Source organism: Lontra canadensis, unplaced genomic scaffold (genome assembly GCF_010015895.1).
Source record: "Lontra canadensis isolate GAN:19392208 unplaced genomic scaffold, GSC_riverotter_1.0 scaffold47, whole genome shotgun sequence".
NCBI lineage: Eukaryota > Metazoa > Chordata > Mammalia > Carnivora > Mustelidae > Lontra > Lontra canadensis.
The window spans coordinates 15323070-15337151 of record NW_022631041.1 but is presented as its reverse complement, the minus strand read 5'-3'; the positions used below and the strand labels follow the sequence as shown (position 1 = coordinate 15337151).

Below are 14082 nucleotides of genomic sequence, written 5' to 3'. Positions count from 1 at the left end.
AATTTGACATCATCATAAATATTATTATTTATAGCACTGGGTTAAGTCCTCAACGAAGAGCCGAAAATAATTCTTATTCTCTAGGATGTTTCCAATATAAAATAAAGTCGAAGGATATACAACCAAATCAACTGGAAAACAAATAAATGTGATAAAAAACAGTATTCACATTATTTTAACAGTGTCAAAGAGCAGACGCAATCACACACCTGACTCCGTGGCCTCTAAATGGAGCATCCTAAACCAACAATTGGACAAAAGGTTAAACAGAGAGTAGGTCAAGTATTTAAGCAAGAAGTAGGTAAGAAGTTTACCAAACTATTCTCCTAGGTCTAGTTTGATGTCAAAAACTATCAAATTAAGAACTGTATGTAGTGTATATTTGCTACTTTTCAGGAGGTTCACTTTTCAGGGGTAGATTATCCTGTTGACTCCCACCTTACCATCTAAACATTTTTTTTAAATTAAAAAAATATTTTTTCCACTTTCACCTAGATTGTCCTTTGTCTCCTAAGCAATGATCCTTTTACATTCATCTCAAATCCTTCAGGTCCAAGAGGACTTCTCTAATCCTAAATCCCCTCTCGGTCCTACTTCTTCTCTGAAGCTGTAACGACATTATTTAATACAACTATATTGCTTTGATTATTCCATGTATATTAAAAGAGTTTACAAAACACAAGCAAGCATTCAGTCAAATTATTTGTAAACTGGTTAATGAGTAGACCCCACAGTCCATCATTCTCCACCAAGGCTGCTTGGAAGACAAATATCACTTGGCTAACTTAGAGGGATAACTTGTGCATTTCTCCTGTCATGACAGGCATGTGCCGGTGGGGGTGAAAAAAAAAAAAAAAAGGAACCCAAAGGAGATAGAAGTGAATGACAGGTAAGGACCAAAGCACCTCGCCTACCTCATCCTTGCCCACAAAACGCCCATTCTTCCCCGTCCTGTTTCCTAAGATGTATCAGGGGCGGACGCGAGGTCACCCGTGGGAAGGCAGCATACCCCTCCGCAGGGGCGGCGTACCCTCCTCCTGTGGGCGGAGAAGGAGAGGGGTGGGGAGACTGGCGGTCGTAGGTAACCAAGAGGGGTTCAAGTGTCTTGCTCCGGCGCGACTGGGGAAAGGGTGAGAGACGAGAGGTGTGGGACGGCGCGCGCCTGCGCCGACCTGACTCTCGCGGTCCCACGACAGCCGCATCCCTGCGCAAGAGTCCTAAGCGCGCGGGCGGGGGGAGGGGCACTAGCCCCTCCGCCTCGCGCGCGGCCACGTGACTCGGGCCGAGGAGATTGGAGCGGCGGCCGCGCGAGGCGACAGACTGGTGCAGCGCCTGGCGCTCACGGCGGGATCTCCTCCTCCTCGGCTTTCTCCTAAGAGCCTGGACGGTACCTTCTACTCCGCCCGGCTAGTCGAAGCGGCCGCCGCATCCCTGTCGCCGCGGCACCCCGAGGAGGAGGAGGAGACGCAACTGGGCCGCCGCCGTTAGAGGGGTCCCCGGCTGCCGCTCACTCGGTCGGCTGTCGCCTCCGAGGTCAACCCTCCCACGGTGTCTCCGCTTTCTCCTCCCGCTGCCGCCGGCGCCCGCTTACCGCCGAGATGGGGCTCCTGGACTCGGAGCCGGGCAGTGTCCTCAACGTGGTGTCCACGGCGCTAAACGACACCGTGGAGTTCTACCGCTGGACCTGGTCCATCGCAGGTAAAGCGGCTGCCTTCCCTGTCTTCGTCCGGCCCTGCGGGGAGACACCCGTCCCGGGCCCTGCAGTCCCTCGCTCCCTGCGGCTGTTGGGATGCTGCGGATCAGAGGAGATGCCGGGGCGCGGGGCCCGCGATCGGGCACTGGTTAATCTGATCCGAACGTTAAGGCCTCCCCCTCCCCCCGCGACGTTTGCACGGTTTTCCTCTGAGCTTCCATCTCTCTTCAGCTTCTCGGATGCTGGAGCTGACGTATCAGATGGAGTCTGTGCTGCTGAGAGCTCGTCGCAGGAACCACTCCGCCCTACTCCCACATCTCCCAGTCTCATCTGACAGTTTTAACTTAGGCACAGGATTGACTTTTAACATTTAGTAATAGTCCATTTAGCGAGGTGGCCGGGGGGAAGGGGGCGTTGGGGGAAGGAGGAGGGCTTTGGTGGTAGCTGTGTTTTTGCTTCTTCGGCCTCCTCGTTGCTTTGACACAACCTGCTAACCGGCTGGTATTTTGTCTAGCTCATCCATCTATAGTGTAATTTGGAGTAAAAAGTAAAAAGCCATGGTTTCTTGAACCTTGAAGAATGTCAGTTTCTGAGGCTTTTTCAACAGCAAATATGTTGTTTGAAGTGATTGTAATGGCTTTGCGCAGTGCAGTGCAGTTAGGGGGAGGGGGAGGCTAAAATAGAGGGGAAGAAATAAGTCTTTAGGAAGGGGGTCTCTACAGCAGCATCTAGAAGTTGTCCAGCAGCCTACATATATATAGTTTTCTTGTATTAGCAACTTTTCCCTTTAGCGGCTGGAGTTTGATAGGGATCCTCAGTTGGTTGATTCTTCTAGTGGAAGTAGTTGTGCTATTATGTTATTTTTACACTTTACCATTTATTTTCTTAATTTGCTTCAATTATTTTAGTTTTAAAGCATCTAAAGGCTTTTGAAATAAAAAATTAGCCCAACAGAATTTTAGAAATGATCTTATGATTTAAAATTACCTAGTCCTTTTGCAGTATTGCACTGCCTCCCAGTAGCCGAAGAGACTAATGTTACATGTTGTGACTCTGCCTCCCTTCCCTAGAAATGAAAATATATTCTTGTAGTTTTGTATTTGTTGTTAGTGTAAATGGAGCAGTGGTTACAGCATGATTACCATACGTGGGATTTGTATTGTGGAGAAAATGTGTGCTGGAATTATTTCTGTATGTGACAAAATTTGTTCTTTGACATTGATGTGGCTTTAACTTCTTTAGTAGGAATCTCAAGTTTGGCACTGAGAAATAAGCTATTTAATTAGACATTGCAATTGAAAGTGGTTAAAAGGCAGTTTTTAATGGAATCTTCCCTTAATCTTTCTTCTGTGTGCTGTTACACTGAAGTTATGCTGCACCTACAAAAACTGGGTAGGATATACCCTTCCCTTCATCTCCGTGATTTTGGTTATTTAGGCATTGCATCAGGGTTTCCCATTACACAACTGTGCGGAGCTGAACATCAGCTTTGGCAGATAATTGCACTTTGCATACTTCAGAGTTCAGACATTGTCAAAGTTCTCCAATCTCCATACAGTCAGAGCCACACCCCAAAGTTCCTGTCTATCATTCCCTTCCTATCTCAGAGCTTTTCTACCTCTTGTGTCTCAGAAAGACAAACTTAGCACAAAGGTAGAACACACCTTTCTGTGTTGGTTAATTCCTTCCTAATGGTGCTGGTGTAAAAAATATCACGAATGAAATAGGAAATTTTATGTAGTTGCTTCATGTGAAAACTTGCTATTACCCTGGGAAGGGCATATAAAATAATAACTGTAGGCTAAGCCTGAGAAATGAGAGTAGCCACTGGAACACAAGTGACCTCTCACTAGTAAGTCACAGGGAAGGAGGTATTCACCCATGCTCTGGCTATCCACTTACGAAACCTGAGACTGCTTCCGTGCTTTCTGTAATGAGCTACCTACTGTAGGTAGATGGTATTTCTTAAACCAACTTAGAGGCTTAATGGGATATAGTTTGTTCTGCCTTGCTACTGTGAAAAAGTGAAAAGAGGAATATTTTTTAGATTCAGGCAGAATGGACCTGTACCCTGTGGTTTCCCATTTCCTTTCATCCCTATCCCATGCTCTCCATGTTCCCTTTCTTTGACTCATTCACAATGCTCTGATTCCACAAGGATCTCCTCTTGCTGTAATTTCACAAAAATCTGAGTGAATGAATTTCGAAGCCTTATTACATGAGGCTGAATAAAAAGTTGATGAGTCAGATGTTTGGAAAGAGGGGGAAATAAAGATGGGTGGAGAGAAAGATGGTCTTGAGAAATCTTAGTGTGGCGAAAGGATACAAATTATTCAGAGAACAAGATATGAACTAGGCTCTGTGCCCTTGAGTGCTTTCATGCCTAGACTGTAGTTCCATGCTTCTGCCTTTGTTTTATTTGTTCATTAACTATGTCTCTTCACTGAAGTTTCTACCTAAGTGTAAAGGAGTATATATCTACTTTGGACTGTCATGATAAGAATAGTTATAGATTTTGTAGAGTATATTTGGTGATTCCAGAGACTTATGACCTAGGGCAAACAGTTTCTGGGAAAATACCATTTTGTGCTATCATAATCAAATGGTGCTGTTTAATAAAACACAAAACAATGTTCAAAGCAACGTATAAAAAAGTGGGCTTTTCAAAAGTGCATATCTAGCAAATATACAATATGACCCATAGAGTATTAACACAGAAAATTTACTTTTACTATAATTGTTAATACTTTATACAATGATACTAAAACTCTGAAAAAGCTGTACTTTTAGAAAAACAAGAAAAATAATTTTCTACTTCCTTATATTATATTTTTAGATATTTTGAACAAGTAAGTTAATCTCAGTTTATATTAATAGGAAAGTATAGACTGATGTATAACTTTATACCTGCTAGTGGCATGGGAGTAGGAACTCTGATCTCATTGTATTTTATTCTTCTATTCCTTTACTTTATGAGTACATTAAAATTATTAGGACTGGGATCCTATGCTCTCTTTCTATATATATATTCAAAGTTGTATGTAAATTTTTAAAACTGGTGAATCTTAATATTCTCCAATTTATAAATACCCAAGTTATCTACATTATCCATTGTATTTATTTTAATAAATGCTTATTAGTAGCCTTTTGTGTAACTGAAATTAGCTAAGAAGCATCCTGCAAAGTTAATAGCCAGCCTGCCTACAATAAGGCCAGATATCTCCTGAGCTGCCATATTTCTTTTTGACCACATGTTTTTAAACAGCCATTGTTCATGAAATATTTACACACATATGCGTGTGTATATGTGTGTGTGTGTGTGTGTGTGTGTATGGGATGGTGCTTGGCATTACTCTCTGTTCACAGATATAGTAGCCCATATTTTGATGCAAAATTTGTGTCTACTTGGGATTTGAACTTAGAGCATAGAAGGCCAACTAAACTGGCCATAAATTCACTTTGGAGGGGCAGAAGGGGATGAGTAGTATAAGGAAGGAGGAGGACTGCTGTAGGATGATGATGAAATTTGGAAGCAAGGCTTATGTAATAATTTATTCTTTCCTCATCACTTACTATGTGTGGAATAGTTGTGGGCTCTGGGGAGAGAATGAGCACACTTGGTCACTGCCACCCATGAACTTATGAAGTCATGGCTATTCCACCTTGCTTGGTATCATGGTCTGAAGGCATGATCTGTGATCTGTCAGAATCAGGCCTCGCTGGCACATAGGGAAGACAGAGAGTTCTTCTTTACTATTCTTATCCTCACTTTTACCTGCACCACAGTCTTGAGTTGTAAGATTCTATTAGAATATTTTAACTGTCACCATGTGGAGTTGATGTGTATATTGTCAGAGAGTATTTGGATAGATGGACTAAGGAGAAGGGCATCAAAGACAAAAAATTCATGGAAACTGGGAATGTTTTTAACAGTCAGTGAGTCACCCTTGCTTGGTGAAACTGGGGGCTTGTGGGAAGGGACATTTAACTCAGCTCAAATAAGCTGGGGTAAAAGGTCTGTCCCAGGGAGTTCGAGGTCCCAGAGGAACATGTGTCTTACAGTATATTTATATTAGTATTAGTCACAGTCAATGTATAGTCTTTAATCTCTTATTATCTAAATTATGTTTTGTTTGTTTGTTTAGCCTAGCCTGGAAACCTAGTTACCATTTTTAATGTTTCTTTGAGAAAAGAAATTCTAAATTCTAGGCAGCTAATTAAAGAGAAATATGTGGAACATCAGCTCCTAACCTAGGATCTCCCTTACCCATGTTTTCAGTGAGGTCCTAGAGTTATCCTTCTCTCTCATTACCTCCCTGAAACCTCTAGGAGGTCCATACCATTTTAGGACTTTTTGTTTGTTTGGTTGGTTCTTATTTTTGGTGGCAGACTCTTAGACTTTAATATCTGATACTCTTGTCTGTTCCTCAGCAGCCTCATCATAGAACGTCCAATCACAGATGAAATTACAGAAGGGTAAAACAATGCAAATTCTAAAACTGGTGCCAGGACACAGTTTTATACAGTTAGATTTTTTGGCTTAGGAAGACAGGGTTTTAAGAATTACATATGTGATTATATCAGACGATGCCTTTCTAAGCCACAAAGACATGGTCATCCTTTTAAAATTGAACTTGTTAGATTTTTTCTCAAGTCACACGATAATGTCATTAGTGAGTGATTTAATATCATTAACCTAAGTATTATTTTAGGATTAACTGAGTCATTTATTATTTCAAATTAGACATATAAGAACATAGAGAAGTGTTGTGTGTCAGAATCTGTCTCTTCTCACTGAAAAGACTCTTATGGCTCTTTTTTTTTTTTTTTTTTCCTTTTCGTGATCAGGACATTTCCCCTTTTAAAAATCCAAGATGCTATTTTATTTTCCCTTGGAATGAGAATGAATTCAAATACATTTTAAAACTCATCAGGGTTTTGAATTTAAAAAAAGAGAAGGGAGGAAACACATGGCCTTTCAAACCAAGTTTACAAATTCCTTCTTAACCTGGTCAGCCAGTGTATCCTTGCCCATTGACCTGCAGCTCCAGGCAACTTGGATACCTCCCCACTGAGTAAAACATGCACGTGTCTATCTTTGTTTTTCTTGTCACACTGTTCCTTTTGCCTTCACTGCCCTTTCTCCTCTCCATCTTTCCAGGAACCCTCCTTCACAAAGCCTTTCTTGGCCATGGTACCCTAGAGCAGTTCATTTCTTCATTGGATCCCTTTCCCTTCAGCAACTACAAGTGCACTTCCTTGTGCCATTCCTTCTGTAACTCTATCGTCTTGAACTATTTTAACTTTTTTTTATTATTTGCCCTTTAGCTTTGTATTTTACTCCCCAACACTAGGGAGTACTCTTGTATTTGTTGCTTTAATATGTATCAAGAGATAACACCCATAATCTAGCATAATTTCAAATAGTGATATATTCTGGTTGCTAAACACTAACAAGGTTTGGTGCCACACTAAGTTGTAAGGAGTTTTTTTTTTTTTTTCTTTTAAGGATCTTTGTCATAAGTTAGCAATAAATTCAGCTGATGTTGATATATTTAATGAAGGAATCAAACTATTAAATCATTTATTAGCACAAAATAGTTACTTTCAAGAGACATAAAATTAGATGTAATTCTGTCTTCCTTGTCTATGCAGAAATATTGTGATGGGTGTGGAAGTGAAGAGGGCGGCATGAAATAAAGAATGGAAAGAAAACTGGACTGGAATTTAGATGTCCTAGGCATTATTCTCACTAATTAGCTCTGAAAGTTTGGACAGGTCCTTTTGTTTTTCCAAACTCAACTTTTTTCATCTATAAATTGAGAGAGTTGAATTAGGTAATTTCTAAGGTCTCAGCTGGCTCTTAAATTCTGGGTATATGTGAAATTAAAAAAAAATTTACATAGGTCAAGCAATTTCAAATAAACGTACATTGATTAGTGATTTTAAAACCTCACTCTGTGCAATAATTCCAGTCTTTCCCAACAAACCTGTTATTAGTTTGCTAAGATAGAACAAATAAAAGATTCATATTTAATCCTTTTTACTTTCTTATCTGCTCTATAAGAAATAGGTAAAGGAATAGAAAAACAAGGGATACAGATATTTAAGTATCTGCTTTGACATAGCACTGTTTGTTGCCATAATATTGTATCTACTTAATTATCTAGATATTTCTTGAAAAACCAAGCATTATCTATTTTGTAAAAAATAATAGCAATAACTTTAAATAATTAGGTTAATATATATTATTTATGTAATATATATAATTATACATTATATTTATTATGTAACATACCACTTCTAAGGATGGCTTGTTATGTGGTTTGGGGCAAGTTATTCTTGATCCTTTGGGTTTCATATTGCTACCTGTCCCCTGAGGTAGTTGAAACTATATCATCTCTTATGGCCACTTTATTGAGTCCTTATAACGTCTCCTATAGTGTCTCCTTAATCTTACTTTATATTTTTTTCTACAAGAAATGCAAAATTTTGTCATATGTCATTACAAAAGATTTTCAGTTATAGGCACTTGAACATTTCTAATATTTGGAAGTGTGGCTTAAAATTCTTGTAAAATTGCTGCAAATATATAGGTTGTAGCATATGGGGAGACAAAAGAAATTAAATAATTTTGGTATAAGTATGTTCCTTAACCAAATGTTAATTTAAAAAATCTTGTTTTTGTCATATATTTTTCTTTATGGAATATTGTTATTCTTAAATAGCTCTCAATATATTTTGTGATTGCATTTTACTTAGAATATAAGTCTTGGAATTTGAAACACAAATGCATTAGTCCACTGAAGGAATCATCTACTCCCTGTTAGATGTACTCAGAAAGGCATTTGTGATTTTTGAACTCGGGTATTCAAAGGAGTAAGCTTTGTTTTCATTTTTATTTATCAAATGAAAACTTAAGCACAGATAGATATTGTTAAAGAATTTCATGTAGTTTTGCACACCAGTGTTCATAGAAGCATTCACAGTAGCCAAGAGGTGGAAAATATCCATCGGTGAATGAATGGATAAGCAAAATGTAGTATATACAGACGATGGAATGTTATTTAGCTTTAAAATGGAAGGAAATTCTGACACATGCCACAATATGGTTGAGCCTTGATGATACCACTTATATAAGGTCTCTAAAGTAGTGTAATTCACAGAAACAGAAAGTAGAGTGTTGATTGCCAGGGTTTATAGGAAGGGGGAGATGGGGAGTTGTTCAGTGGGTATAGAGTTTCAGTTTTATCAGATGAGAAAGTTCTGGAAATTGGTTGTACAACAATGTGATAAACTTAATGTCATTGAACTGTATACTTAAAAATGGTTAAGTACATTTTACATTATGTCTTTTTTACCATAATTTTTTAAAACATTTCATATAAAATTAATATAGTACCTCTAGATATGATCTTTCTTCAGTGTTCAGTTGTAAAACCATTGATTCTGTGAAAATGAGTAAAGGAGAAGCCATTCAGAATGGAATTGGGAGACACCTGGCTGGCTCGGTCAGAAAAGCATGCAACTCTTGATCTTGGGATTGTGAGTTTGAGCCCCATGTTGGGTGCAGAGATTACTAAAAATAAAAAAAAAACAAATAACAATTTTTAAAATGGAGTTGGGAAGTTCTGAAGGGGGAACTCTCAGGCAGGTACCACTTGTCACGGCCTACTTTACATACTCTAACCCACAGGAAGAGGCTTACTTTAACTCCTCAGCAGGAGGAAGATTTTCCCCTTGCCCAGTAACTACCCAGCCCATGAGAAGTTGCCACAACCCTGAACTCTCACCTTCTTCCAATGGATCATTCTAACCAACCCCTCCCAACTTGTTTTTCCCTCTATTAAAAGGATGCTCTCCTCCTTTGTTCTCAGGGCTTGCTGATGTTTCACCATGGTTTGCATGTCCAAAATTGTAATTCCTCTGCTGTCCTCACATAAACTCATTTTGCTGATAAACTGGCTAGTTTATTTTTGTTGACAATCTTTTATTGTTTTTTCAGCTTACAGTAAAATGGCTTTATAAAGAGAATGTATAACTGTTGCCTAAAAAAAAAGTACCCAATGGCTAAAAAGTAGCAAATAACATTTGTTATTTTTTTGTTGGACAATTTTTCCAAGAACTTCACAACCCTGGAAGATAGGCCTGGGAGGCATTATTATTTTCATATTTTTAGAAGTCTGAGAATCACAGAGATTAAGTCACTTGTGGATGAACACTGTAGTGGAAATGGGCTTAACAAGTTGTTTTGTCTCTTAGCCCAGCGCTCTTGTCTCCCCATCACACTAGCGAAGCAGGAAAGCAATAATCAGTCCTCTGACCTATATATTTTCTCTTACTTTACCTTGTCTTATAGTGCTATCTTATCTATATAGTATCAGTACTTAGAATATTAAATCTGAACAATTACCACCAGAGGTAAACTAAAGAAAAACATCTGAAATACTCAAAGGTACTCTAAGGGCTGTTGTAGTCAATTAAACTAAAAAGTGAAACTTATTTATTTATTTGAATCATATACATGGATATACATATATAAAGTATAAAAAATGGTATTTAGCCTGAGATGAAGTTGACTTCTATATTATGGATTGGCTAGGACAAGGAAAGTATACTCAAAGAGAGTTATGGAGATGTTTGCTAAATTTCACAGGGTAAGAACCTGAAACTATTGGTAATTAGTGAAAAGGAATAAATTCAGGTAAAATAATATTTTACCCATTGGATATTCAGCCTATAGAACTGTAAGCAAGAGAAGACTATGGCCACAGTTCCCATATATATATATACATATACACACGCTCCAATGGTAGCTTCAATCTTTTTTATTATTTATTTATTTATTGCTAAAAGGAAACACCATTTCAGTTTTCTTTTCTTTTCTTTCTTTCTTTTTTTTTTTTTTTAAGATTTTATTTATTTATTTGACAGACAGATCACAAGTAGGCAGAGAGGCAGGCAGAAAGAGAAGAGGAAGCAGGCTCCCCACTGAGCAGAGAGCCTGATGTGGGCTCGATCCCAGGACTCTGGGATCATGACCTGAGCCAAAGGCAGAGGCCTTAACCCACTGAGCCACCCTGGCGCCTCCCATTTCAGTTTTCTTAAATCTGTAAGGTCATTAGTGGTACTAAGGGGAATGTTTGGACTTTGAACTCCCAGATTAACAAAGGGAGGAAGTTTTATGACTGCTTTTTCTGAGAAGACAAACAAAATATGAAAGTGGGGTGAGAAGGAAACCACTTATCTGCATTTTTATCTTGGCTTCCAGGATGTGAGGCATCATTTTTTTTTATATCAAACACACATATGTATATATGATATATTCATAAAATCCCATTCATAGGGAAAAGGAAAACAGTTCCAAAAGGCAGGGGAATCTGGGGCAATAATAGGTCTGAGGAAAAAATATATAATTGACTCGAATAATTCAGGAGTTAAGGGATGCTGATCCCCTGCATCGTCAAAAATCCGTGTGTAACCTTTGACTCCCTCAGAATTTAACTACTAATAGCCTACTGTTGACCAGAAACTTTACCATAGCAGTTGATTAACATACATTCTTATAGTATTATATGCTGTATTCTTAATGATAAAGTAAGATAAAGAAAAGAAATGTTATTAAGAAAAACATAAAATACATTTATAGTATTGTATTTATTGAAAAAAATTCAGGTATTTAAGTGGCTCCCTGCGGTTTAAACCCATGTTGTTCAAGGGTCCAAAATATGTATATATAGATCCCTTATATATATATATATTTTTTTTTTTTTACCATGGATTTAGATATCTTCTGCACATGGTGAAACTCACTGCTATTTATTGAGCTTGTAGTATGGGACACTTATGGACTATGACATGCTGTAGTGTGCATTTTACACACTTTATTTAATGTTCATAGCATGTTCATAGCATCCCTAAAGCAGGAAATAACACACTTATTCTGGAAACTAAGCAGGCCTGAGGTAGAGGATATTTACAAAGGAAGATGACTGGAGCCTTATGGGTAGAGCAGACCTGGGAGAGTCTTACAAACTATGCTGAAGAGGTTAGAATCTGTCTGATAGCTAACAGGGAGATGCTTAATTGCTTAAAAATAGGGGATCACATTTAGCTTTTGAAAGATAATAGCAGAAGCAATGGGAGATGGACTAAAAGGGAATATGAGATATCACAAGGTGGGGAAACCAGTTGGATCAGTGGTTCTTCAGAATCTGTGCTTTAGTTCTAGCGTATATCTCAGGTCGTTACATGTCCATTGTACCCAGTTGTATGAAGACCCTCACTCCTCTACTTCTGCCTTCTTTCCCTCACTGATACCTAGGATCTTACTGGGGTGGAGAATTATGCATCACATTTTAGACTAGAACCTAGAAGAAGCTACTTAGTATCTCTAGTTGGTTGTTAGGCATGTGTTTTTCTTTTGGTTATGGCAGGTTAAATAGATGTAGATATTGTTAAAAAAAATAAGTGACTGATTCATTCAGGTAGACTCTAGGAACAAATAAACAAAACAAATATATAAAATAGGCTCACATTTATGAGTAGACTAGAGTGGTTCTTCTTAGATTTTAATGTGTAAATCTCCTGGGAATCTTACTAAAACACAGATTCTGGCTTAGGTCTGGAGTGAGGCCTGAGATTCTGCATTTCTAGTAGACATACTTTTTTGCTGGGCTACCACACTTTGAATAGGAAGGGAATAGAGGATTCTTAATTTCTTTGATAATCTACTACTATGTACTAATACAGGAAAAGAAGAATTAAAAATGTTCTTAAGCTCTAGATTTAAAAATATATTTAAGAAAACCGAAAAATGGGATACATTTCTATAGAGCATTTAGGTCTTTTTGTTTTTTTTTACCCCCACAGGAACTTTGTGTATCTTTTAGAACCATATTGATCAATAACTCTTGCTAATTTTACCTGAATCAAAAGGACAGTTGAGAAATGTCTCCAGTATGTATTCTCACAGTGGTAGTTGCCAAAATATTTATTTTCTAGATCCTTTGTTGCCTTCATTTGGTCTGCTAGTCCTCAGCCATTTGCTGGGTACATCCAGTATTACAAGCCTTTGTGGCTATAGAAATAACAATAAGGCCCCTGCACAGCCTGTGTGGGACACACTCAAACAGACTAAAAGGGCAGCTGCATGGTATGATAGAGGTAATCATAGTGTGCTTTCAAGATTACAAAGGAAATACATATTCAGTACTTTCAAGTGCAAAAAAGAGTTAATGTTGGAGGGGCTTCTTACAGAGGGCTATCAGTTTGAACCTCAAAGCAACACTGTGATTGGAATAATCTTATTATTACTCCCATTTTACATAGCAGGATTTGTGGCTCCAAGAGTTTCAGGTCCAAGTCGTGGGACTAGCACATTATGGATAGACCTGGAATCCAGTTGTTCTTAATTTAAGTCCTATCTCTTGCCCCTCTACGACACTCCCTCTGTTCTGTGTGTCTTAAGTCATCACTGACTAGATTTACTTCCTATTCTTGTGCTTACTCTTGTTAATTCTAAGAATTTGGATGTCCTAAAAATTAAAAATTTTACTGATTTTTCTTTTGGGAAATGATAACTAGCTTAGACTACTTAGGGGATAAAGTTCATTCTGACTGGCAGATACCCTGAATTTTAAAAAGCTTTAAGAAAATCCGCCTTTCCAAAACAAAAAGGAGCCCTATTACAGATTTTTTTTTTATTATTTGAGACCGACAAAGAGAGCATGAGTGGGGGGAGGGGCAGAGGAAGAGGGAGAGAGAAACCTCAAGCAGACTCCCTGCTGACCACAGAGCCCTGTGCAGGGCTCCATCCCAGGACCCCAAGATCATGACCTGAACCAAAATCAGTAGTTGGACCCTCAACTGTTGGAGCCACCAAGGCACCCCAACCTATTAGAGATTTTTAAGAAAAGTTCTTTTAATATACATAGGGATAATTTGTTGTAAGAATTAATTACAGTTGTTTGTATATAAGTATGTATTTCTAAAAGACTTGAATTACTTCAAAACTACTGGAGTACAAATATTATTAAAATTTGGTTTACATTTTCTTAAAAAAGTTTTTTTAAAACAGCCTCTCTAATTCAAAATTCAGATTTAGACTTGTTATGTATTGTTCTCTTGCATAAATTATAGGATGTTCTGTCTTCTCAGTATATAAGTTATAAAATGTTCTGTTTTCTCAGTTTAAACTCTTATAATTATGAATGGTACTTTCTCTTTAATTGGTTAAACTCTTCTCTTGGAAAAGAGGATTTAGTGGTTTGATTATTATCAATGATAATACCAGTGCCAACATTTACTGAGCTCTTATTCTGTGTCAGGCACCATACATTTAGCAATATCTTATTCCTTCCAACAACCCTGTTATCATCCATAAAGCC

At 38.1% G+C, this 14082-nt stretch overlaps 1 protein-coding gene across 1 annotated transcript in view; it reads left to right on the top strand.

Moving 5' to 3' along the window:
• Window positions 1-1270: 1270 nt before the first annotated feature.
• ELOVL4 (ELOVL fatty acid elongase 4) overlaps window positions 1271-14082 on the top strand; it is a 31181-nt gene continuing 18369 nt past the window's right edge. Inside the window, exon 1 of the mRNA XM_032873211.1 lies at window positions 1271-1698. Coding sequence (XP_032729102.1) covers window positions 1599-1698 — 100 coding nt within the window. The 5' untranslated portion in view covers window positions 1271-1598. The remainder of the gene's footprint in view (window positions 1699-14082) is intronic.